The sequence below is a fragment of the Xiphophorus couchianus genome, chromosome 6, assembly GCF_001444195.1.
Source record: "Xiphophorus couchianus chromosome 6, X_couchianus-1.0, whole genome shotgun sequence".
Classification (NCBI taxonomy): domain Eukaryota; kingdom Metazoa; phylum Chordata; class Actinopteri; order Cyprinodontiformes; family Poeciliidae; genus Xiphophorus; species Xiphophorus couchianus.
Genome location: NC_040233.1, coordinates 9,094,741 through 9,118,558, shown reverse-complemented (window position 1 = coordinate 9,118,558; position 23,818 = coordinate 9,094,741). Strand labels below are relative to the sequence as shown.

Genomic DNA, 23,818 nt, shown 5'->3' with positions numbered 1-23,818 from the left:
CATGTTTCCACAGGAGATGATTTTACAGCTGGCCTGGTTTGGCCAAACGACAATTTCAAGCATTTCATAGAGTCCCCTCGGCATTAGAGCCGTTTGGTTTCACACGGCCAGCTCTTCGCTTACCATTAGAAATGTAGCTTTTCATTCATTTTCCACTATTTAGCTGCAGTTACTCCCACCCAGAGCTTGAGCCCGCCGCTGTGAGCTTAGGGTGGAAGTTGGAAAGTGTCCCCGACTGTACAGCTTGCCCAGTGAGCGGCGTCAGGGAGGAAGCAGCGGTGGTTGGAAGCTAGTCTCAGGTTGTACAAAGACAGCCATGTCTTTATAAACCAGCATCAGGGACGCAGTCTGATGGATGAACCAACTTGAGTTTCAGCCTGTCAGCAGCTTAGCAGCACATGAAACCAGAAGGCTTTTGTTTTTTTTTGTATGTCCCAGTCGCTTGTTAATGTCTTTACCACTAGCAAAAATTCAGCAATTTGTCTTTTTTTGAAACCGCTATTATTTTTTTAATTCACAATTTGACGATGGTGGTATCTGTTTGTCATATTCAAATTATGGCACCATATCCTGCCGGGACAGTTTGACTTGTTTTTGCGTTTGTCATTGCCGTTCGGCTACAAATGGAAAATAAAATCCAATCTGGTGTTTCCAACGGGTTAGTAATGTGTGTGGGATTACCAGGTTACGCCCAGTCATAGGTCTAATTAAACTCTACTGCTTTATCACAATGCAGTAGAAGATCATAAAGTTTATTTCAGTAATTTAGCTTAAAAAGTCAAACTTGCATATACAGATAAAATCAGGAACTTACATTGTATAAAAAGGCAAATGCCCTCAAATTTGCATTTATTCCATTAGCTGAAGGCCAGAATAAATAAAAATAAGATTGTTTTTAAATTTTTCTTTTCAATCTCAGACATTTACATTTCCTTTTATAAACCAGAACTTGTTTGAATCAATTTTTGTCTTTCCACAGGTTTGTAAGTCAACTTGGTTGTTGCCTGCAAACCTGCTCAAAGTCTGATCAGTAATTTTCTATGACACTTAGACATAGGCCTTTCAAAAAAACATTGACTTTGTTGTCATTAAGCCACTTTGTAACTAACCTGGTGCTGTGATTCAGGTCAGTGTCCGTTTGGAAGATTCATTTACGCTCGAGGAAAAATTTCCTGGCTGCTTTCTGGAGATTTTGCTCGGATGTTTCTACACAACCTGCGTTAGTCACGATGCCATGTGGAGAACCCACACAGCAGGACGCTGCCATCCCCGTTTTCCCAGTTGAAATTGTGTGCTTAGATTTGCAAGCTTTCCCATAATTCCTGTAAATACATCAATGGTTAGTGAAACCAAAAACCTTTGGTTTGTGTTGAACGAAATGATTAAATCATTTACTTTTAAGTATTTTTAGACAATCATGCATCATCTTCATGTATTTAATCATACGTGCTTTTAAAGCCTCCATGTTGTTTGCCCCAACAGGAAGGCGGGCCTCATCCTCTCCCAGCTGGACGAGCTCTCTCTGTGGTGTAAGGGCCTCCTGCAGGAGCCAAAGATTGGCCTTCGCCGGATGTCCCTCAAGTTCCTGTCCTGCCGTTACACCGACACCAAAGCCTTTGGGCTCAACTGGTCCGAGATGGGCCAGGACGTACACAAGGCCTGTGACGAACAGACACTCACTGTCATGTACAACGACTACGGAGAGCCCAAAGAGCTCTAGAGGTTTGGTTTCAAAAGGATCAGCACAGTTTCCTCACAGTTTCTCAAGAAAACACAAATTTTACATACAAAAGCTGCTGAGATTCATGTCTTATTTCTAAGTGCTGCACATTATTTGAAATGAAATCTGGTCCATTTACCTTTAATGATACTCAGAAACAAAGTACTAATAACATTAGCTGTCATTAGCAATGCTCTGTAGCACCTGCCAGTCCCTGAGCTTTTGGTCAGTCTGTAAACTTTACTTCTTTATTCTAATGAAGAGTTAAAATTAAAGAAATCTATTATGATTAAATTAAAGGAATAGCAACAGATTCCTCTACAAGTTTGAACTTAGATAGGTCCACACTGTGATATGTGGTTTATATTAAATCCTCCTAAGACAACAGTTTTGATCCAAATTAAAGTGTTGCTGTTGGCTAGCACCTACCAAACAATGAGATAACTTTTATTTATATTATGGCATTCCTTTTAGCTGCAAAACAGACAAGTTCATTTTTCTTAGAGCTATCACACTTGAGAAGTTAATATAGAGTAGAGTATTATACATATGCATCTTAATACATTAGGACATCATCAAAAAGTTTCTTTATTTCAGTAATTCAATTTGAAAATTGAAACAAATGAATTCGATGTTCATTTTTATGATTATAGCTTACAGCTGATGAAATTCCCAAATTTCTTTGCTTAGCAGATTCGAAAATGACATAAGAGCAGTAAAATCAGAGTGTTAAAAGCAAAATGTAAAAATGTGTGTCCATGTACCATACAGTGAAAGCATTCAATAGTTGGTCAGGTGTGACATGGATGCAGTCGGCCTTTGGCTCTGTTTAAATAAGTCCAGGTTGCTCTAATGGGCGTCTTTAAATTGTCCCATCATCTTTCTGCTTCTGCTTGGCATTGCTTCATCATCCGCTTGTTGTTACCCCCGTTGTTTTCTTCACTTTTAATCACCATATTTTTTTCATCCACTCATTACGCCAATAATATGGCCTCTTGTATGCATCAGTATGTCTGATGCTGTCCTGATTTGTTGCTGTATCCAGCAGCTTCTTGCTGGGTTATTTTCAAGTCAGCAGTTTTCCCTGTTATTATGTAAGACACAATATAACTTTTTTAAAATGAAATAATAGTTCGATTTTCCCGTCTTCAGATTTCATTAGCTTTAAAGCTGCAGCATGTAACTTTTATGAAAAATGTGCTTTGTATATGTTTGTTAAAACTGTCACTATGTTGTGACAGTATAAGACAGGTAATCTGTGGTTGTACTGCTATCTGCAGAAATGCACCGCTCGGTCAGAAACAACCAATCAGAGCCAGGAGGAGGAGGGTCTTAGTGCTGTCAATCACTCTGATGTACATGCAGCTTTTGTAAAAGTTAGATATTGCCGCTTCAAGCTATGAAACTAATCAAAATTATTGGAAATAAATACTTAAAATATCTTTGCATTTGTGTAATAGGTGCATAATTAGGCATTTTAATGACGACTTAATCCACTGAGGTGCATCAGTATTTCTGATACTGTCCTGATTTGTCGCTGGGCAGAATTTTCTTTCTTTGGTGGGCCTCTGTATTGAACTATGCTGGTAGAAAGGTAAACAAAGTAAATGGAAGAAGTGTGAAGCTATTTTAGAGATTAAAAAAAAGGTTTACACTGTACATAACATTATCATGAAGTTTTAGCAACAACATATATATAACCTGAATGTAGTGTTGATACTTATTTACCGTTGTAAACTATTTGTTTGAAATAACTCAAACCCAAGCCGTGTTGACTTACTTCAGTAATAACTTTAAAAAAAATTCACACTGTATTTTCTTAATCCTTTTAATGTTCAAACATCAATTTTAACCAGCAGTAAAACTACACTGAAGCTTTTCTTTGACTTCGTTTCTCATTTTAATAATACGTCTGAGGGCCATGTCGATGATTGATGTCAGAAAAAGATTTTTTTTTTCTTTTTAACAAATCTAATGTGTGAATACTAAAATAAATGCCTGTAGATTTTTGTATAGATAGTAATACATAATTACATCACGATTTAATCTTTTACTCCTGTATATACAATATTCTCATTGTGATATTTTACGGCATTGATGTGTGCTTTAGTCGATATCTTAACGAACCTACATATAAGCTGTGTATTGTAGTTTTTGCAAGATTAATGCACTGATTTTGTCCCTGTGAGTGATATGATTGTAGTTTGGGAACACTGACTTTTGGAGCAGTTTGGGGTGAAATTAAGGACTATTAAAAGAAAATAAAAAACATCAGAAATCTGTTTTTATCTTTGAAAATGTTTCTGATCTGCATGAAATCCTGTTTATAATATGTGTCCCATAGTGAGTTTTCATGTTGACCTTTGCTACTTTAAGCAAAAAAACACTTACCAATGAAGTTTTTCACAGCACTAATGGTTTGTCTATCAAATCTTTAATTTGTGCTCTGCAGATATTCCTGCTCCTGTTTAACTGTCAGCTTTCTGTGACAGAATTGAGACTGGTGTTGCTAATTGTTGTTGCAGTTCTGATCTCAGTGCTCAGACTGCAGCTCAAATGTTTCATTGAAATAAAATAACCCCTGAAAAATGCGTAGGATTTGTGTGCGTCATGTATAACTATCCAGGTTCTGAGAGTTCGTTGTTGCCAGATTTTTGTACATTTAATGTCAAATTTGATTGGGTTCTACAAAGCATTTTATGATTCATTACTCCCTCCCCAATTTGCAATGCAGAGATTTTAGACAGTGGACCCATCGTGTTTGTTGGGTTCGTAGTTAAAATCCCAAAAACTATGATAACATCCTATTTTAATAGTTTACATACCAGATATAAAATGCATTAATATACCCAGTGGAAACTGGGTTACAGCCAATCAGCACTCTTGGTCTGGCTGTTTATCAAACGCCAGCCAATAGCATGTCAGCTTTCCAAATGGCATTTCAAATATGATGATGATGATGATCGCTATTCTCGACCGGCCTTTTTTCGTTAGTTTGCAGTTGTTACATTTCCAGATGCTGGATTAAGTGGTGCAGAGTGAGATGTTCAAAGAGTGAACACTGGTTTAAAAGGCAATCCTGCTTCAATTTCTGCAATTGCATCCCTCACCTGTTTGTTGTGTTCCTGTGTCTTCATGATGCCGTTTGTTCGTTCAATGTGTTGTAACAAACTTCAGAGGCCTTCACATGTCAACCTTTTTTTTTTTTTACTATTTAAGTGGCTTCTGTAAGCAATTAGTGAATTTAATAAAATATATATTTAAATATATATATATATACCTGAGACAATTATGCATGTTTTAAAGTACAAGCAAAACAAATGTAAAAGAATGTAAAGACTGTCATTCTATGCAGATTACATTTCTCAGCAGCTCACATGCGTACTGTCTGGGTCAGAAGAAACCCAAAGTATTCTAATAAGTAGTGTAAAGTATTCTAATATGATTGCATGAATCACCTAAACCCCTTTATGAACAGAGATATCAGTCAAACAGGACATGATTCAGGTCTGTATAAAGTTGGAATTTATTATATTGAGTACAAAGTACAGTAAAATATCACAATATACTTTAATTGATCTTATGTACTGATGTGTTCCCTCGTATTGGTTGGTGACTGAGACCAGAATGTGTCTGGATATGGATGAAGTCTGTGCTGAGTGAATGGACGGCCTTACACTTCAGTTCATCTCACCTTCACCGTATGTGCAGATTTGTTTCAGTGGTACTGATAAGAGCATAGAGAGGATAATAAATGTGTTTACAGTCAATATCTGAAATTACACAATGTTCAGTTAGACCTAATAACTGTCATAATTGAGCAACTAGACACACGTCCATGCACTGCTGCTTTGGGAAGCCCAGCTGCATAATACAGTAGCACAATAACATAACGTGAACAGTGATATAAATATAGCAATGACCTGTTTGGCTTATAGGTGGCCTTGTGGGATATACTGGATGATGCAGATATACGATCTATACACGTTAGTCTTTACATGCGTTTCTCCAGTAGCCTTCAGCCGTGAGGAGCGGCCCGACTCTAATCAGATCCAGAAACGTACTTGAGCTCATTCATAAGTGATTTGATCCAATTATGATGACTTTATTTCTGGAGGAGGGCTGCAGTGTGTTGGGTTCTGATCTCCAAAACAACCTTTTCTAATCTCTTACGTCTTAGCTAGGAGCAAGGAAACGTATCATGTCTGGATGTCATTCGATGTAATGACTCATTGGATGCAGCTTAGCAAGAAAATGAAATACAAATGGCATTTAGTCACAATCTTTGTATTGAGAAATGTTACACATCTGGTTTATTTTTTTTAACTCGTGGTGAATGTGATGCAGTTCGACTTTTTAGACAACTTCAGCTTCCTTTCACCTCTGCATCTTATTGCATTCCTCCACCGGTTCCACCTCTTCAGTCCAAGGTTTTTACTTTGCTCTTGTTTTCTTCGGCATCTGGATCACGGCAAGTGCACTCGTCCTCGCTGCAGTCCGCTCCAAACTGGATGACCTGTCGGTAAACAAACAGAATGATCTGCTAATCGAATTCCCAGTCCTGGTTCAGAGATTCAGATCTGTAACTCTTGTTCTCTGGAAAGGTGCGTGCCTCCTTACAGATGTCTCCTGTTTTTTGTCTTTTTGTCACACTCGAGCGTTTCAGATCAGCAAACGGATTTAAATATCAGACTAAGGTAGCCCAACTAAATCCGAATAGATGTTTTTGAATGTTTACACGAAGGGAAAAATTTTATCCAAACCAATCTTTAGTTCAGCTCAAATTGGGTTATGCAGCAAAACAGATAATCTGAGAAGTAGAGGGCAAGTCCAAATTTCAATACTTATAAAAATTGAAAGCTTTAAAATAGGCCAGTCACTGAAGCATATGCCATTCATGCTTCAGTGGAGCAGAATTAAAACAATTCTGCCAAGAAAATGTCATAGTGGCACTATAAATTATTAACTAAATTATTATAACTAGTAAATTATTAGGTTGTGCCATGATGAGTTTTGAATAGATTTTTTTTCCGTAATAAATAAATTATTTAAAAATTGCTTTTTGTATTTTCCCAGGTTGTCTGTATATTCCTGTCTGATGATATGGAGCATTAAATGTGATTTTAAAAAGAACTGAAATCGCTAAGAAATGGGGGGCAAAAACCTTTACACAGCACCATGCTTGTTTTTTTTTACTCCGTACAAGGTCTATGTAGTTTTCACCTACTGGAATTTAAGACTTTTTAAGACTATTGTGAATAAAATTCCAGACCACAACAGTGATGTACAAAAGAAATGCAGGGGACCAAAACTGTGAAATTGCTGGGGTCTTTTTATGGCTCTTGGCAAAAGCTTTGTGCTTCTCTCAGAATGAAATTGGCACATGGGTCTCTAGCTAACCACTTAGCTAGCTAGAGACCCATGTGCTAGCTGCTAATGAGCCATATACTAGCAAGCAAATATTAGCAGCTTGTTACAGGTAGCCTTAATCACCTTCAGTCATGGCACAGTGAGTGAAGATGTCTGATCAGACGTCTGAACAACAAAACCCAACATAGAATATGAGATTAAATAGTCCCACCACAACAAAATTTAAGACTTGTGATTAACATATTTAATGCCAACCAACATTTTCTTAAATGAAATTAAAAAAATTTAAGGCAGTAATTTTAGATAAATGAATTTAAGTCTTTTTAAGAATGCATGGACGCCCTGTAAATAGGGGGAAACAAAACAAAACAAGTGAAAGTGTTGTGAAATACGGAGAATAAGATTAGCCTTTAAGAGGGCCTCCCACTTGAGTTGTTACATTTCAACTGTTGCAAGGAGCAAAACTCTGAATGGCAAAACCAGACAATAAAAACCGCGTTTGCTTGGACCAACTGCGCAGCATTGTGCTGGTGCTGAAAGGTAAGCGACCTCAGTACTCGTCACCTCTCCTCACGGCTTCAAAGAGAGCTCAAAGGGCCCTCAGAAGGCAGATAAAGAGCACATCAAATGATCAGACGTTGGCCGTTGAGCGGCGAGAGAGCCTTGTCGGTCGTTCAGGAGGGAGAGGAGGAGGGACGTGCGCACCACCGTGGAGATGAACGGATGAACACATGTTAGGAATCAACAACAAGAGGCTGCCCACTCTCGTCTAGGAAGCGAGCCATCACCACAGGTTGCAAAATAAACTCTGGTGCCCCGTGAAGCAGTCTGTTGCAAGAAATATAAACATTTGCTCCTGGAGAAAAGGAGTGGAAGGAAGACTGGGAAAAAGGAAAGGGGAGTGGGAGGCAGAGGAAGGAAAAAAACGATGACGACGGCGCGCAGTACGAGGTGGAGGGTAATGAACGTCGCTGCTAATTGCGCCCGCTTTGCAGAGTGCGAGAGAGTTGATGGTCGGGTGTGGAGCGGTTTCACCGAGGGCTCTTAACAAGCTGCAGGAAGGCACCAGCAGTGCCATCTAAGATGAGTTGGCACTCCTGTTAAATATTTCTCTAACGGTTTCATTCTGATTCAGGGATGCCAACTTGCAGTGAGCCTAAGAGCACTCCATTTTTGAAGCTTCCTAACAATCGTTGGATGGGGTTCTGTTGCTTCATGCACACAAACAAAAGCCAAGTCCTTTGAGTGTTTCTGAGCATGTAAAAGTTACCTCCCACTGTTTACTGCAACACACTGAAAAATAGAGCACACATGACGAGAGCGCTTCAATAAGAAGCAGTCGGCCTTGCATGCAATGAGAACCAAACAAGCCTTGCTATGAGGGGCCGTTTAGGACAAAATTTACGTTTTGTCTCTCACACACTACCAAAAACTCTCGCATACTCAAACAAATTACATTTTGTCTCTCACACACTACCAAAAACTCACGCATACTCAAAAAAAATAGCCACGCACACTCAAAAATTACTCACGCACATTCAAAAAATACTCAAATTGCGTATACACACACTACTAAAATGTCACACACACATTCACAAACGTTAACTTTCTCGCTCACATACACTACTACCAGCTCGCGCACATACACTACTACCAGCTCGCGCACATACAGTACTACCAGCTCGCGCACATACACACAAACGTTAACTTTCTCGCTCACATACACTGCTAACAGCTCGCACACACAAATACGTTTATCTCTCACATACACAAGACTAAAGTTGAACACACACACAGTACTAAGACTCGTTTTATGTATGTGTGAGAGCGAGACTTTTTATGAATGTGTGAGAGCGAGACTCTTTATGAATGTGTGAGTTGTCACGGAAGAGGCGGGGCATAATTTTTGGATCAAACTGCGCATGCGTAGATCCTAAACTATAAGTTTCGATTGTTGACTCACTGTATGTTCTGTTACTTAGTATATTTGTGCTTTTAAATATATATAGAACGTTTAACTTTCTTGTAGATTAAATGTGCTATAGAAATAAATGAATCTGATTGATTGATTAAAAATAGCAAAATTGCTGTAGTACAATCTGTCCACTGGGTGCCAGTAACTAACTCTAATTCGAAACGAGAGAGAATTGGTCAGGCAGCTGCCATTTTAAACAATTAGAGTTAGCCATGTTCGGTATAGCAAACTCTTTCTTCTTCGGCACTAGTTGGCGCCGGTTAATAATTCCTGTAATACTGGCACCCAGTGGACAGATTGTACTACAGCAATTTTGCTATTTTTAATCAATCAATCAGATTCATTTATTTCTATAGCACATTTAATCTACAAGAAAGTTAAACGTTCTATATATATTTAAAAGCACAAATATACTAAGTAACAGAACATACAGTGAGTCAACAATCGAAACTTATAGTTTAGGATCTACGCATGCGCAGTTTGATCCAAAAATTATGCCCCGCCTCTTCCGTGACAACTCTCACACATTCAAAAAGAGTCTCGCTCTCACACATTCAAAAAGAGTCTCGCTCTCACACATTCATAAAGAGTCTCGCTCTCACACATTCATAAAACGAGTCTTAGTACTGTGTGTGTGTTCAACTTTAGTCTTGTGTATGTGAGAGATAAACGTCTTTGTGTGAGCGAGCTGTTAGCAGTGTATGTGCGCGAGAAAGTTAACGTTTGTGTGTATGTGCGCGAGCTGGTAGTAGTGTATGTGCGCGAGCTGGTAGTAGTGTATGTGAGCGAGCTGTTAGCAGTGTATGTGCGCGAGAAAGTTAACGTTTGTGTGTATGTGCGCGAGCTGGTAGTAGTGTATGTGCGCGAGCTGGTAGTAGTGTATGTGAGCGAGCTGGTAGTAGTGTATGTGCGCGAGCTGGTAGTAGTGTATGTGAGCGAGAAAGTTAACGTTTGTGTGTATGTGCGCGAGCTGGTAGTAGTGTATGTGCGCGAGCTGGTAGTAGTGTATGTGCGCGAGCTGGTAGTAGTGTATGTGAGCGAGCTGGTAGTAGTGTATGTGAGCGAGCTGTTAGCAGTGTATGTGAGCGAGAAAGTTAACGTTTGTGTGTATGTGCGCGAGCTGGTAGTAAGTGTATGTGCGCGAGCTGGTAGTAGTGTATGTGCGCGAGCTGGTAGTAGTGTATGTGCGCGAGCTGGTAGTAGTGTATGTGAGCGAGAAAGTTAACGTTTGTGAATGTGTGTGTGACATTTTAGTAGTGTGTGTATACGCAATTTGAGTATTTTTTGAATGTGCGTGAGTAATTTTTGAGTGTGCGTGGCTATTTTTTTTGAGTATGCGTGAGTTTTTGGTAGTGTGTGAGAGACAAAATGTAATTTGTTTGAGTATGCGAGAGTTTTTGGTAGTGTGTGAGAGACAAAATGTAATTTTTTTGAGTATGCGAGAGTTTTTGGTAGTGTGTGAGAGACAAAACGTAATTTTTTGGAGTGTGCGTGGCTATTTTTTTGGAGTATGCGAGACCTTTTGGTAGTGTGTGAGAGACAAAATGTAATTTGTTTGAGTATGCGAGAGTTTTTGGTAGTGTGTGAGAGACAAAATGTAATTTGTTTGAGTATGCGAGACCTTTTGGTAGTGTGTGAGAGACAAAACGTAAATTTTGTCCTAAACGGCCCCTCATACCTTGCTGCTTTGTCTCTTTTGGTAGACACACACACAGATTCCTATTAACAAGTCAAAGAACATGGAACTTGGAGCACACACAATGCCTTTTGAAAAATAAAAAAACTGTACTTCTTGAACTTTTACACATCATTTCAGATTTCAACATCAAACTTTAGTGTGTTTTATGGAGGTTTTTACAGATAAAAATTTCTGTTCAGTTCCACTGATTTGATATTTCGTAGAACCACCTATTGCAGATTGAAACGTGTTTTGAGGCCTGGCCATTATACCGTTTTAGTACTTTAATCTAACCCTGTAACTCCACCCATATTTTTACCGTCTTTGTCTAGGGAGACGTGTTTTCCAGCTTCAAACTATTTTTCAGGACTGTCCTCTATTAAGCTCCATTGTTCCCTGCTGAAGAGAAACCTTCCCACCGCACGTTACCATCATCACTGAGTTTCACAGTGTAGATTTTGTGCAATGCTAGGTTTTTTTCCACATATACTGTTATCTGTAGGCCTGATTTGTGGATTTCACAACTCATAACTGTACTGTCAGCAGATTTTCCCCTTCAAATTATGGATTTATGCAGCTCCAAAGCCTCCATGGGCAACTTCAGTGTTCCTCTAACTATTCCTCTCCTTGTCCGCCCATTTAGTTTAGGGTTATGGCCATGTTTAACTAGGTCTTTTTTTGCCATACTTTTTCCATTCATAGATGATCAAACTGAACAGAGCTCAATGGGATGCTTAGAGTTCAGGATATTTTTGATAAGCTAACCCTGCTTTCAAATTCTCCACAATTTTTACTTAAATCCTTCGTTTGTTGGTCTCGTGATCTTGTTTCATCACCAAAAAGCTGGATTTTATTTCTTAATTCGCATATAATTAAACTTGTGTTTATTTAGGGGTATCAGAGTAAATGGATTTGAACGAATTTAAAATATGTACACAAAACCACCCTGTTATTTCATTCCACTGAAGCATCCATTCACCACTTTGTTGGTTTACTGCATCATTTAGGTACATTTAATTTTCTTTTGGGTTTGATGGACAGAATCATTTTCCAAGACACAGTAGTAGAAATTCTAATTCCTCATCTGTGTGTTTGAGATTTATATGAAACAAAAATGACACAACCTGGAGTGAAACCTGCATGACTTCATAGAAACGGTGAATTTTTGCAAAGACACCCACCAACCCCCCCCCCCCCCTCCGGTCCCAACCCCTGCTCTGTAGCGCTGCTGCAGTGATGGTCAGGATGCTGACTCTCCCGCCGACTGAGCTTACTTCCTCAAAATACAACCCCCGCTTGCTGAGCTACTGTTTAACAGTGGCCGAGAAAACCGCAGAGCGTCAGACACCTCTAGCTGCTCCCACACTTAGAACCCTCCTCCCCTCATACCACCACCTCCCGCTCTGTACTCCAGTAAAATAAAAGCAGTTAGTGGCAGTCTGGCAACTCATTTATTATGACGGCAGCTACAGACTCGGTGAACTCCTGCTCGGCTGAGGAAGGAGCTGCCAGTGAGTCATGGCGTGCTGCGGACATGAAGGAGACAGCGGAGGTTCGGCCAACTGTAGGCCGTACGAATTAACGGCCAGGGCCCCCCGAATAAGGGAATATGTGGTTGTACACTAGCCAAAGAGGGGGTGTATTTAAAAAGAAGTATTGGGGGAGGAGGGTGGACTTCCCTAATGTCCACATGGGAGAGACGTTGTCATGAAAGCATGGAAAAATAGGAAGAAAAATGTGTTTATCCAGGGGCAGCTGAAGGAACAAATGGCTTGTGGTTTCCTGCGCTGCTTCACCTGGACTCACTCATTATTATTCATACCATTTCTCTTAGCCACCCAATAGGTGCAGTAGCCATTTAGCACAATTACTGCAATGAGATACTTTCTTTAGTGAGTAAACATCCAGTGATTTCCTAAAACGTATTATGCCAGAACCATAAAGGAAACCTTCTACAGTCAGTTCATATCTCTTAGATTCCTTATGCAGCTTTTAATGAGAGAAAAATCAGAAGCAGGGAGTTGTATATAGGTGCAAACTTGTGTTTTTACAATGTGAGCAAGTCTGCTCTGTTGTTTCTGAGCACATTAAACAGACCAAACAGCCACAGCTACTAAAAGGAGAAAGGAAACTAACATGAATCTGTGTTTATTTGCTTAGCAGAGGTCTCCTGCACAGCACTCCTGCCAAAACCAATTCTTTTCTACAACTGTAAACAGGAAGAATCTGAGTCTGAATGCAGCTTAAGCATCTAAGCTTCAGAATGATTCCAGAATACTAAACTGCGTCCAAAGAATCTGATGGAAAACACATCTGACAGCGTTCAAAGGGAGGGAAATTGATACCTTTCGGGTGGAGAGCGTGGACGAGCAGCAGTCTCCTCCATCGTACTGGCAGTAGGCCCGGTTGTTGATGGTGTCGCACCAGCCGTCCCCTCCGAAAGGCTAAACAGGAGAAAAACAAGAATCAGGAGACAATCTTCCTGCAAACTGTCATTCTCCCCTCACACAGCACAAAAAGCTGGGAGGGCAGAAGATGAAACCATGACTCAAGACTTTACAAGGAAACAGATTTTCTCAAAGTTGCTCACATCGTCATACAATTAAGTTGTTTGGGACAAAATGTCAGCGAGACAGATCAAAATAAACGCAGAGTATTTCAAGTCTGATCCAAGCTGCATAATTAGAAATATCTGAAAATCTGTTGTGAGTTTAACGGTGGCTTTAACAGGGTGGCCAATGAAAAACAAACAGTGACCTCTGTCCAGACCTGGATGTTTGTTCAACAAAAAATCTGATTTCCTAAGCAAAGTAAACCAAGTTGCAGCGATTGACGTAAATCCAATAAAAGTAGCTTTAAGTCTGGCAGTAAAACAAAAAAATCATTTTTTTCACTGCAACAGTAGATGTAGTCACAAACAATAAAGAAGTGCCGCATGTTGAAGTTGCATTACTCTACAAAATTATTTTTCTTTGATCGGTAATACTGGGTTTGATCCTACTGCATACAGATTACACAGAGTCACGTAAGTGCTTATGTTTGCTCCTTTATCTTCCTTTTTTTGCCTTTCATAAACCAAACGTTCAGGTCAACTTGGAAATCAAGGTCCCAAAGTCTAGAGGAAGAGTGAAAAAGCACAGATTCCAAGTTGCTTGAGGGCTAGTGAGAGGTTTTGAAAAGTCAGTGATATTTTAGGTTATGTCATCTACTGCTTTATCATGTCCAGACCCAGCATAGCCACTTACCTTTGGTACGGCCTCTGCCGGGATGCCAATAACAGTGGAGGATGTTGTAAAAGGAAATATAGTCACCCCTTATATCCCAAGTATATCTCCAACATTTATCCGTCCTCTGAAGATCTTAAGGAAAGTGGTAGCATGGATGAATTATAGCTTTCAGGCCACAAAGGTCTGTATAAAATTCTTCCAGCAGAACTGCCGGGATCTCGAGTTGATATTTTTGGCTTGGCCTCCTCATATATTCTGCAGCCATCCTTCAATATCTCCTGGCCTTATTTGCCGTTCAGTAAAACAGTCAAGGCTGCTTGTTAGCAGAATTGTAGTGTAGTACCTTGGTGGATCGTTGTGTACCCTGTAAAGTCAATATCCAGGCCAGATGGTTTATATTTTGAGCTGTAAAAACACCAATGCCATATTTATTTTGTATATCTGCATTGTAAATTGTTGACTATTTGAAAATCTTATCATTTTTCATTTTTAATGTTTGAGCAGGACACATTCGGGTCGAGCTGAGATCATCAATATAATAGAGACAGAGGGGAAAGTGGATTTAATCCATTAAGGAGAAGCTCTTCGCTAAATGTTTTAGCTAATAATCGTCTTTGAGGGTTTTATTGAAGAGGAAAAAGGGCTCAGGGATAGTTGAAGATTAATGTGTGATTCGTAAAAGCCAAGCCTTAAATGGAAGGTGGTAAGAAACGGACTATTGTGAATTGCTTGGGTATTTGGTTGATATAATATACATTCAACACCAAAACTCATGCACATCTTTGGCACAGAACTTGTCTCCTCCCTGAGCGGTATGATCGGTGGACATTTCAGTGGTGTTTGTTCTTGCATATTTTACATTTGAACAGATGAATGTGGCACCTTCTGGCATCTGGGAATTGTTCCTACGGATGACTCAGACTTCTAATGATTCCTTGGCATATTTATTTAGATTTTCCTATGATATCACTCAAGACGGCAGCGTGTTTGAAGTGTTAGACTAACACGTTTGCCTCCATCTAACTCAAAAAGTTGGGAGTTAACCTATTAGAACCACACAAAGGTATTTATCATCTGGGTTTTTCCACATTGTTTAAATGCAGTAGTCTTAGTGTAAGTAAACACTAAGACTACTAAGAGGCACTGTGTCTTTTCCACCTTTTAGGGCAAATTATTTCATTAAATGTATATTATAAACTCCCTCAGAGGAGTTGAGTTTATCTTGGAATAAAGTATCTGTAAAGCTCTCAAACAGAACTGTTAGAACTTGATGTTTTGTCTTTATAGTCCAAGGGCCCATTTTTCAGAAGGAAATTCCAGAAACAAATAATCAGGTAGACTGTTAACTTTGTCCGGTCTCTTAAAGCTGCTGCAGGGAAGAATAAACTAAAGCTGCGGTCCCAGAGTATTTAAGAGGAGACAGTTGCCAACTGCAATGCTTAAGATTGATTAGTATGTAGCTCGATGCTTCCTGTGGTGGTCCTTTAGACAGTGAGATGTTATGTATGAAAAATCTAAAGTGCATGAAAACATTACATTGAGTAAACTGATTAATGACGTGAGACCTTGAGTGCCTTCAAACTGCAGTCTGTGTGTTTGGGAAGATGCAGAATATTTTCTGGTTTTAGCCAGCCTGCATGAGCAATATCATAAATCAATTTACTCAGAGTATATTAGGTACAGGAGCCTTTTCACATCTTATTTAGCTGACCTGATACTAGCACTTTATAAATAAGCAGAGATACATTCAATATCTGTTACATTTTGTCAATGATTTCTGGTGACTGGCAGTTCGTAGATGTGCTGTGCTTGGCTTTGTCGTCAGTTGCACACATATTTAAAGTGCATGTATTTTTTTTTAAGGTTTTGTTGGCTTTAGTGGCCTTTATTTGAAAGTAGTTTGACAGGAAAGAGGGTTATGAGAGACGGGGAAGACATGAGGCAAATATCGCCAAGCCGGGAATCGAACCTGCAACTACAGGCACGAGGACTAAGGCCTATATACACGAGTTGCCCTCTGCCCCCTGCGCCACCACAGAACCCCCAAAGTGCATGTATTTCGATGATGAAAGGCTTTTAAAAACTTTTCTTTCTACAATAATTTTAAAATAAATGCAGAAGATAGAGGAAAAATATACTTTTGGTTGTGTTTAGTGAGCAGATGGGGACATTTTAAAGAGGCAACTGGTGAAGATGGAAAGAAGCTGCTGCTGAAAAGATTTCTGCAGATTTCCTGATTTGATGTAAATCCCCTACCTTTCCTAAATAAATAGCTACTGCATAAATAAATCTACTTAATCGCCCTGTTTCTGACTAAATGCTAGCATTAGCAGCTAAGCACTATCAAGATACTACCACAAATAATCTCTCACAAAATAGATTAGATTCTAGAAACTAGATTTTTCTTTTCGACATAAAGTTATTTGTTTGAAAGGAAGTTTTACTCTTTTTTTTCTGGGTGAAATTTGTTCCACCTTCCTTAAACTGGATGGCAGTAATGCATCTAGTTGTTTTTTAAACTCCAGCAAACAAGAAGAATATGCGCCTTCTGAATCTCAAAGTCGAAGACGGAAGAACTTCAAAAAGTTGTCCAGAGTTGCTATGAGAGGCAGGGCATTTTATTGACGAAGCTTTGAGGCGAACTCCACAAAGTCAGACCTCTTTAATACTTACATGCAAATCAATGCATGCAATCGCTCTCTGCGATCACAGAAGAGGATTGGTCACAGAATTTGATGCAACACCTGGAAAGTGTTTCAAGTAGTGTGGTGGAGAACAGCTGAAGTACTTCTTGTAAATTTGCAATCACTCTGGGCTCGAGGTGGTTTCAGAGAGCAGAAATAATTCCAATGACTTTGATAAACTGTTCTAATTCATCTACTACAAACTCCAACTTTTAAATCCATGGCTTGGTCTAAAACGCATCATCAGTTCAGGACAAAGCGCATTCAAGTCCTGCAGTGTCAGAGAAGCCACGTTTGAACACAACATGTTCACAACATGAACACAACACCAAACCAAAGCAATCAATTTCACAGGATCAACTTAAGTCCACTGACTCTGATGACTAGGTTTGATCATTTAAATTATTTTATTACTGCGCTCACACAGGAGCTATGAAATAAATAAAAACACGGCGAAATAATTAAATATATTTTAAAATAAAAGTTTTCTTTAAAAGGACATTTTGTTGTTTAAGTTCATTATTTAAAAAGATGGATTTAATTATTTCATTTAATTATTTTATTGAATTTTTCTTAATGTAATGTATTGATGTATTTGATCATTTAATGTACCGTAGTAAAGAATTTAGTAGTGAATCAATGATGTTTCTAATCGTTTTATTATACATGTAGTTAATTGATTAGCTAATTAATTAAGGTGTGTGTGTTTTATGATATTTTTACTTCTGTAATTTTGCCACCTCCAGCCCTCCATATCACACAGGCAAGCACAGAACTGTGAAGAGTGATGCCGCTACAGGGAACTGCACGCAGCAGGCCAGCTGGTTTCTGTGCGATCTTTTCACAATAACTCCCCTCCAACCAGAGACAAAAGCAGCAGCCAACCTCACATCTAGTTTTCATAAGTAGTCCTCTTCTCAGTGCCGTTTCTTTCAAGAAGAATATGCTCTATCATCATCACCTGTCAAAAGATTGCAAAACATTAATCGGAATTCTATTGAACACTCCACCGGTGATATATTCTATATGTTTCTTCCTACCAAGAATTGCTATCATTCTTTATGCAGCAGACATTCTGTCAAGTTGCTTCCAGCAATGGAATCAAGCCATCACGTGTCATTGTCGTAATAATAATAATAAATAGTTTTCTCTTTTGCTATTCCCTACATGATTAAGAGCCTATGTTTTATTATTATTTTGTTAAACTGTGTGCAGAGGTGTGTGCGCTTATGACGGAGAGAATTTTCCATCTTAAAAAAGTATTCACAGCTCTTAAACACATTTCAAGGACAATGAGTACAGGTTTGTATATATTTGTAGAAATTAGAGATGCAGGTTACCGGTTAATAAGTTAATCTAAAGTTGACCGATTTTATCGATCGCCTAACAATTAATTGATAATAAAAAACACCCTGAGTTTTCTCAGCGAGCCATTCTACAACACAAAGGGCTTTAAAAAAAAGCACATCATAATATTTTAACAGTATTTGTGTAATTTTTATTAAATATTAAACAAACTACCTTACACATTATTAAACTTAGATATTCATAACAAAACAGGATCCCATTGGGTTGCTGGATAGAAAGAAAGCTAAAAAGATTAAAATATATGAAACACTTAATGAACAGAGACATGTAGAAATATCATTTAAGTTAAAGATTAAGCTTTGCTCGCCTTTGCAACGCATCAGTAATTTTGAAAGGGGGAGTTGAGACTTGAACCATGCAGCTCAGCTTGATAAGCGCAATTAAGGCGAAACTTGAGGAGCTTGTTGAGTGTTAGCACAACTACAGAACTAAACATCAAATTAAATGCTAGACTTCATGGAAACCACTTAAGAAAAATGCTGAGTGGGATTTATGTTTAGGTTATTCAGTGTGTGCATGGTTGATTGTCTCTATGACGATGATCACTCTTAAACCTATTTTCTTTGTTGGTTGTAATCCCACACCTGCATTGTTTTTTTTTATTACAAACTTTATTATAAAATGCACACTAACTCTTTTCTGTGCACAGGAACATTCCAGATTAACCTTAGTTAACACAATAAATCAGGGCTTATAAACCTAATTCACTCACTTGTGATCTGTGGCTTTAATTAGAAATCTTTATGATCTATAGACATGCTTTGACTGGAGGAATCTTTTCTGGGAGCCAGGATAACTTTCTTGAATCCCTCTTTGCCTCCCTTCTTTTCTGCTGCATCTACCAAGGTATAATCAGATTATTCAGGTAGGAATTTACCCAGAAAAAGGCTCTGGCAGGGAGGAAGAGCTTTTTTTCCTTTTTATTCAGGCTGAGATATCGGGTTGGAATTTTATAGTGTTTTCCCTCTATAAGCATTTCAGAATGGCTTAATTTTCCTCTGTGTCCTGTTTCAGTCATCACTTTAAACTTCCATACACTTTTTGTTAATTTAACTTTAGTAGATTTTAAGCAGCCAACTTTTTTTTGGACATCTGTGGTGTGGAACAAATCCTTAAAAGGAATTAATTTAGGGTTTTAAATTCTTTAAGTTGGAGCTTGGAAATAAAATCCACCATTATCTCCATGGATCATTAATGGATATTAGGTTGGAAAAAAGCCACATAATTTCCGATTACTGTTGCGCTCTGGAAAGAAACACGGACGTTTGTGTCAGTCAAATTCTTTTGGAGTTACTCTAGAGATGTTAAAAAGTGTAATCACTCTGACAGAGTAACAGTTTATACATTTTGCAATGGGAAAAAAAATCATTATGACACGTGGTGGTCAGGACTAGTGGAGTTCAATAAAAATCAATGCTAGTTGCACATTTTACAAAGCTTGGACTGATTTTATTTTGCTTTCAAACCATAACTCAAATAATCGGACTGAAATAATCACAGAATAATGTTGTTTTAGTCTGATTTCACAGTTTTGATCCTGGTCTCTGCTGTTGCTGTGATTAGTCACCATCCTATCCAGATGACAGAAGCTGAATGCAAGACCAATTTAGAAAGTTGTATTGTAAATAATTGGACTTCTAGGTTGGACTTTGTTTTATTACTGAAGCAGCAACACTCCTACAGTAGGACAGCCCCTTTCAGCATCAGCAGATGTGATTTATATAAACAACCCAGCGTTGTTGCCCACAGTTGAAATGCACACTACAGACTAACATAGACGATTTTGGGATATTAGGCTCCGGGCGGGAAAAGAAAACAGTCTAGATCACACTGCCAAAACGTGCCACATATTGGAACAAAAATCTGGTTAAACAGATGATGCAAATATGTGGTTACAATTTAAAAAGGTATGTAACTGCCCTCTACTACTCCTTTGGCAGTTGCTACCTTTGTATTAAAACATGCTGTGCCATCCGTAAACAGCCTATTCAAGAAACACAACTTAAAAAAACAACAGCAGCATTTTGGTGTTATACTTATGGTGGTTACTACAGTTAAATCTCTTTTCGCAGGGAGGAACAGGACAAAACACACATTGGCAGTTTTTTGGTGAGGTATTTACATAATCATAGTAGTCCAAAGAAAAAAAAATGTGGCCAGAAGTAGCCAGCAAAGTACTGGGCTTCTTCTATTGTAATAAATGCTCTGAACACAGCACTACTATTTATTAAATGTATTATTCTGACTGCTTTGAGATAAGCCTTTTTTAAAAACAGTAAACTGAATACTAACTTATTCAGATTTGAATCTGAATAAGTTAGTAGAATTAAAACAAACACTTAAATACAGAGCCGAGGTTTGCCAGGTGAATCGGACAATCTCAGAAGCGAGTAATTCTGCTTCACTCTGTGCTTCAATATTTCCTTAGCTGTAATTGAATTCAGATGTCAGTGTCACTTTAAAGGGCTCCACGATGTGATGAAGGTGTCAGCACAGCGACTATCAACCGAGCGGCAACCAACCATCTATCCACCTCTTCTGCCAAAATGCCTCTTGTCAAATGATGCCGAAGCTGATGCATTTAATTGGCTCACCGTTACTCTCTTGTGTTGCACTGTTTTGCTCCAATTGTCGAGACACATTTTCAAAGACACTTCTTGGATCAAAACAAATGTTGTTGGGTTTTTTTGTTGTTTTTCTCTCTGACACGCCCGTTTCTAAGAGGTCGAGCTTTTTCAAATTCTGGCTGCCGCACAAAGACCGATAAGAAGTCTGAGCTGACTCACACTATCAACGTGGATCCAGACACACAGCAAGAGAAGGAGAGGGAGCAACGGCATCTGGATGAGATCTGGCACAGATCACATGCAACACATGTGGTCCGGTATAATTTACGGAGCTGTAAAGGAGGAGTGGGTTTTAAGCAATTGTTTTGCCTAGCAACATTCATGGGAAGGTTGAAGGGAAAATGTAGAGCTGGCAGGTATGACGAATATTTTAATGCCGTGAGACATCAACAGTTTATGTGTTCCATTCATAGCTTCAGCCTTCTCTGAACCCAGACGATGAATGTCAAATCAAAACTACCTGGATTTATGATTTCAGATGATTTACACTTACTGCTAAAATGTCACTGTTAAAAGGCGTGATAAGCAAATGTTACAGATTCTGTCAAAAACAAGCCAAAGGCTTCACGTGAAACTTATGGGCAACAGAACATTCAAAATTAAAATATTTTTGTTCTTTAATACCGTTCTGATTTTAGGCTTTGATTCAGATTTCAGGGTCAAATGTCCTTATTTAATTTCAGCGCTTAACTCAGAATACTACTTATACACCTGCTGTTTCTACAGAAGGATCTGCTAACAGTGATATACGTCAGTATGTTGCATAAGCGTGATTTCTATCCTGCTCATGAAAATATTGAGAGGAAAAAAATTATGTGTCATTAAATTCATTTCACTTCTAACCCAAAAAAAAACTTTTATATTTAATAAAGTATCTATAAAAAATGTTTTCCAACTCAAGAAGCTGAGTAGTTTGATTTATTGATGAGTTTATTTTAACAATATAGTACAAATAAAATAACAGCATAAAATTACTGATCTATATTTAAAATGACCAGTAATACATAGATTGGTGCTTCATTCCAGGAAGTGAGCAGCCTGGTGAGCTCCTTGTTCAGCAGTAGAGTGGATGGAGGGGCTTTTCTCGCTTAGTAACTTGGGCAAATGTTCACTGATGTCACTTGATATACTGAATTCAAATTGGCTTTATGTACCTTTATTCTTACAAAAATATTCCTGTAACACTATTTTTCCCCAGCAAATAGTTAATTTATTCTCAAACCCAGTTTCAACTTTACTGTGCAAGTTTTAGGAGAAAATCCCAAAATAGTGAGGACTGATAGACGGAAGGACAGCTGGGCAGATTAACAGATTAATAGACAGATGGACTAATGAATAAAGGGATTGATTGATGGAGGGGAGGTAAACTGGATGGATGGACAGGCTGGGTGAACTGAAATAGAGACGAATAGGTGGACGTGTAGAAGGACGAATGAACATGTAAAAAAGGGTGGATGGACGAACGGACAGATTGGCGAACAACAGAAAGAGTTGGATTACTCGAAGTACTCAAGTTTTGTCACCCATTTCCCAGACTTTTGAAAAATGAATTTCCTAGAAATATCCAAACATTTCTTAGAAACCAGAGTCACACAACAGGAGGTTATCCTTTTCCCTATAGAGGAGCTCCAGCATGCACAACACTGACACTACCTAAACCAAAACATAGAGATTTAAAAACATTGCGTCATGATGAATGATTAATTTAAATCTAACCTAATCCAGTAATCGATTCATTTTCTTTTATCAGATAACTCATTAGGCTTGGCAGGCAAAGGCAACATTTGGAAAGGCTAGACTCTCTGGAAGAAAGGCTCTTTGGATATATTTTAAAAGGATTTTTGCGAAGTGCAGTGCGAGGGTATCGGTTTCAGCATGAGATTTCTCTTTGTGAAATATGAACCAAGTTGCACACTGGCTCCGGTATTTTAAGTAGTGATGACAACAAGAATGGAGCGTGTTTTGCCTCATGTTTGGTATTACTGGAAGAGCCTGGCTGAGCCACAACATCTAATGAGGTTATTCCTAAAAGTGGCTTATTTGTACAAAGGAGAAAAAACTCTACATAACAGTATGAAGAGAGCAGGAAAAGGTAAACAAAGAAACTGACAATCTAACTTATTAAATAATAAATTCCACATTACTGTGGATAGACGCAAGAAAAATTAAAAGTAGTCTCTTTTTTTATTGCATTTTCGTTTTCCACTTTTCGGGTCTCTATAAATATCCCATCTCTGACAAGGAGAAGATAAAAATGCTAATTCAGGCACACTTCACTCCAGTGAATCATTGTGTTTGGCAAAACAATATCAGTCTATTCTAAAACAGATACTGTTCTGAGCTTAAAACCTCGGTGAGACTGAAATTTGGATGGAACATTGTTTTCTGTCAGTGTTGGCCTTTGTGGGCAAATGAATAGTTTAAAAGAAAAAAAAAGGATTTTGTTCGTCCAAAACCTCCTCTGTTGTTGCTCTTACCTCACATGACTGGATACAGTGGATGTTTTCAGGGTCAGGATACCACTTCATCATCCCGGTGCAGATTATGCTCTAAAAAAAAAAATCCACATGCGTATAAATGTATTTGTTAAAAGGGTTCGCTATGGAGAACAACACAACATTTAATCACCAGCACATGTCCACATAATTTTCTGTCATGTTGATGCTCACAGTTACAACCAGAGGCATTAATAGGGAATGACATACAGCTAAGAACAAGGATTTACTACAGTACAAGCAGTACTATAATATCTGTATTGGAATAGCTATTGGTAGATATGGTGCCTCACAAACTCCTTTACACTTTTGACATTTTGTCATGTTCCTACCACAAAATGCAACATATTTCATAATATGTTGCATTTTGATTGACTGACACAAAGTACTGTATAAATAAGATATAGAACAAACCTTTTTTAGAAATCTGAAAAGTGCAGAGTGCATACTTTTACCACCCCTTATTCAATTTTGAAGTTTTGCTGCAAAATTATAAATTGGGTTAAATTCCTGACTTGGACTGGACTGTTCTAACACATGAATGTGGTTTGATCTAAACAATCCCTCTGGCAAAAGGCTTAGGGTTATTCTGTTGGAATGTGAACCTCCACTCCCAGTATCCATTTTTCATATATTCAGTATTTTACATAAAGCATTGCTGGTTTATCGAAACA

The 23,818-nt window shown here is 38.4% G+C and overlaps 2 protein-coding genes across 7 annotated transcripts in view; one reads left to right on the top strand and one right to left on the bottom strand.

The window, feature by feature from the left end:
- astn1 (astrotactin 1) overlaps positions 1-4,313 on the top strand; it is a 348,102-nt gene extending 343,789 nt beyond the window's left edge. For 5 of the 6 annotated variants that reach the window (XM_028020864.1, XM_028020863.1, XM_028020862.1 and 2 more), the window contains one exon: positions 1,483-4,313. In XM_028020864.1, the coding sequence (XP_027876665.1) occupies positions 1,483-1,720 (238 nt within the window). In that variant the 3' untranslated portion in view covers positions 1,721-4,313. The remainder of the gene's footprint in view (positions 1-1,482) is intronic. The other variant, XM_028020860.1, reaches the window with a different exon arrangement.
- A 909-nt stretch (positions 4,314-5,222) lies between these two features.
- pappa2 (pappalysin 2) overlaps positions 5,223-23,818 on the bottom strand; it is a 69,042-nt gene continuing 50,446 nt past the window's right edge. The window contains exons 25-27 of the mRNA XM_028020911.1: positions 23,127-23,198; positions 13,089-13,187; positions 5,223-6,236 (exon numbers count right to left, since the gene is read on the bottom strand). Coding sequence (XP_027876712.1) covers positions 6,141-6,236; positions 13,089-13,187; positions 23,127-23,198 — 267 coding nt within the window. The 3' untranslated portion in view covers positions 5,223-6,140. The remainder of the gene's footprint in view (positions 6,237-13,088; positions 13,188-23,126; positions 23,199-23,818) is intronic.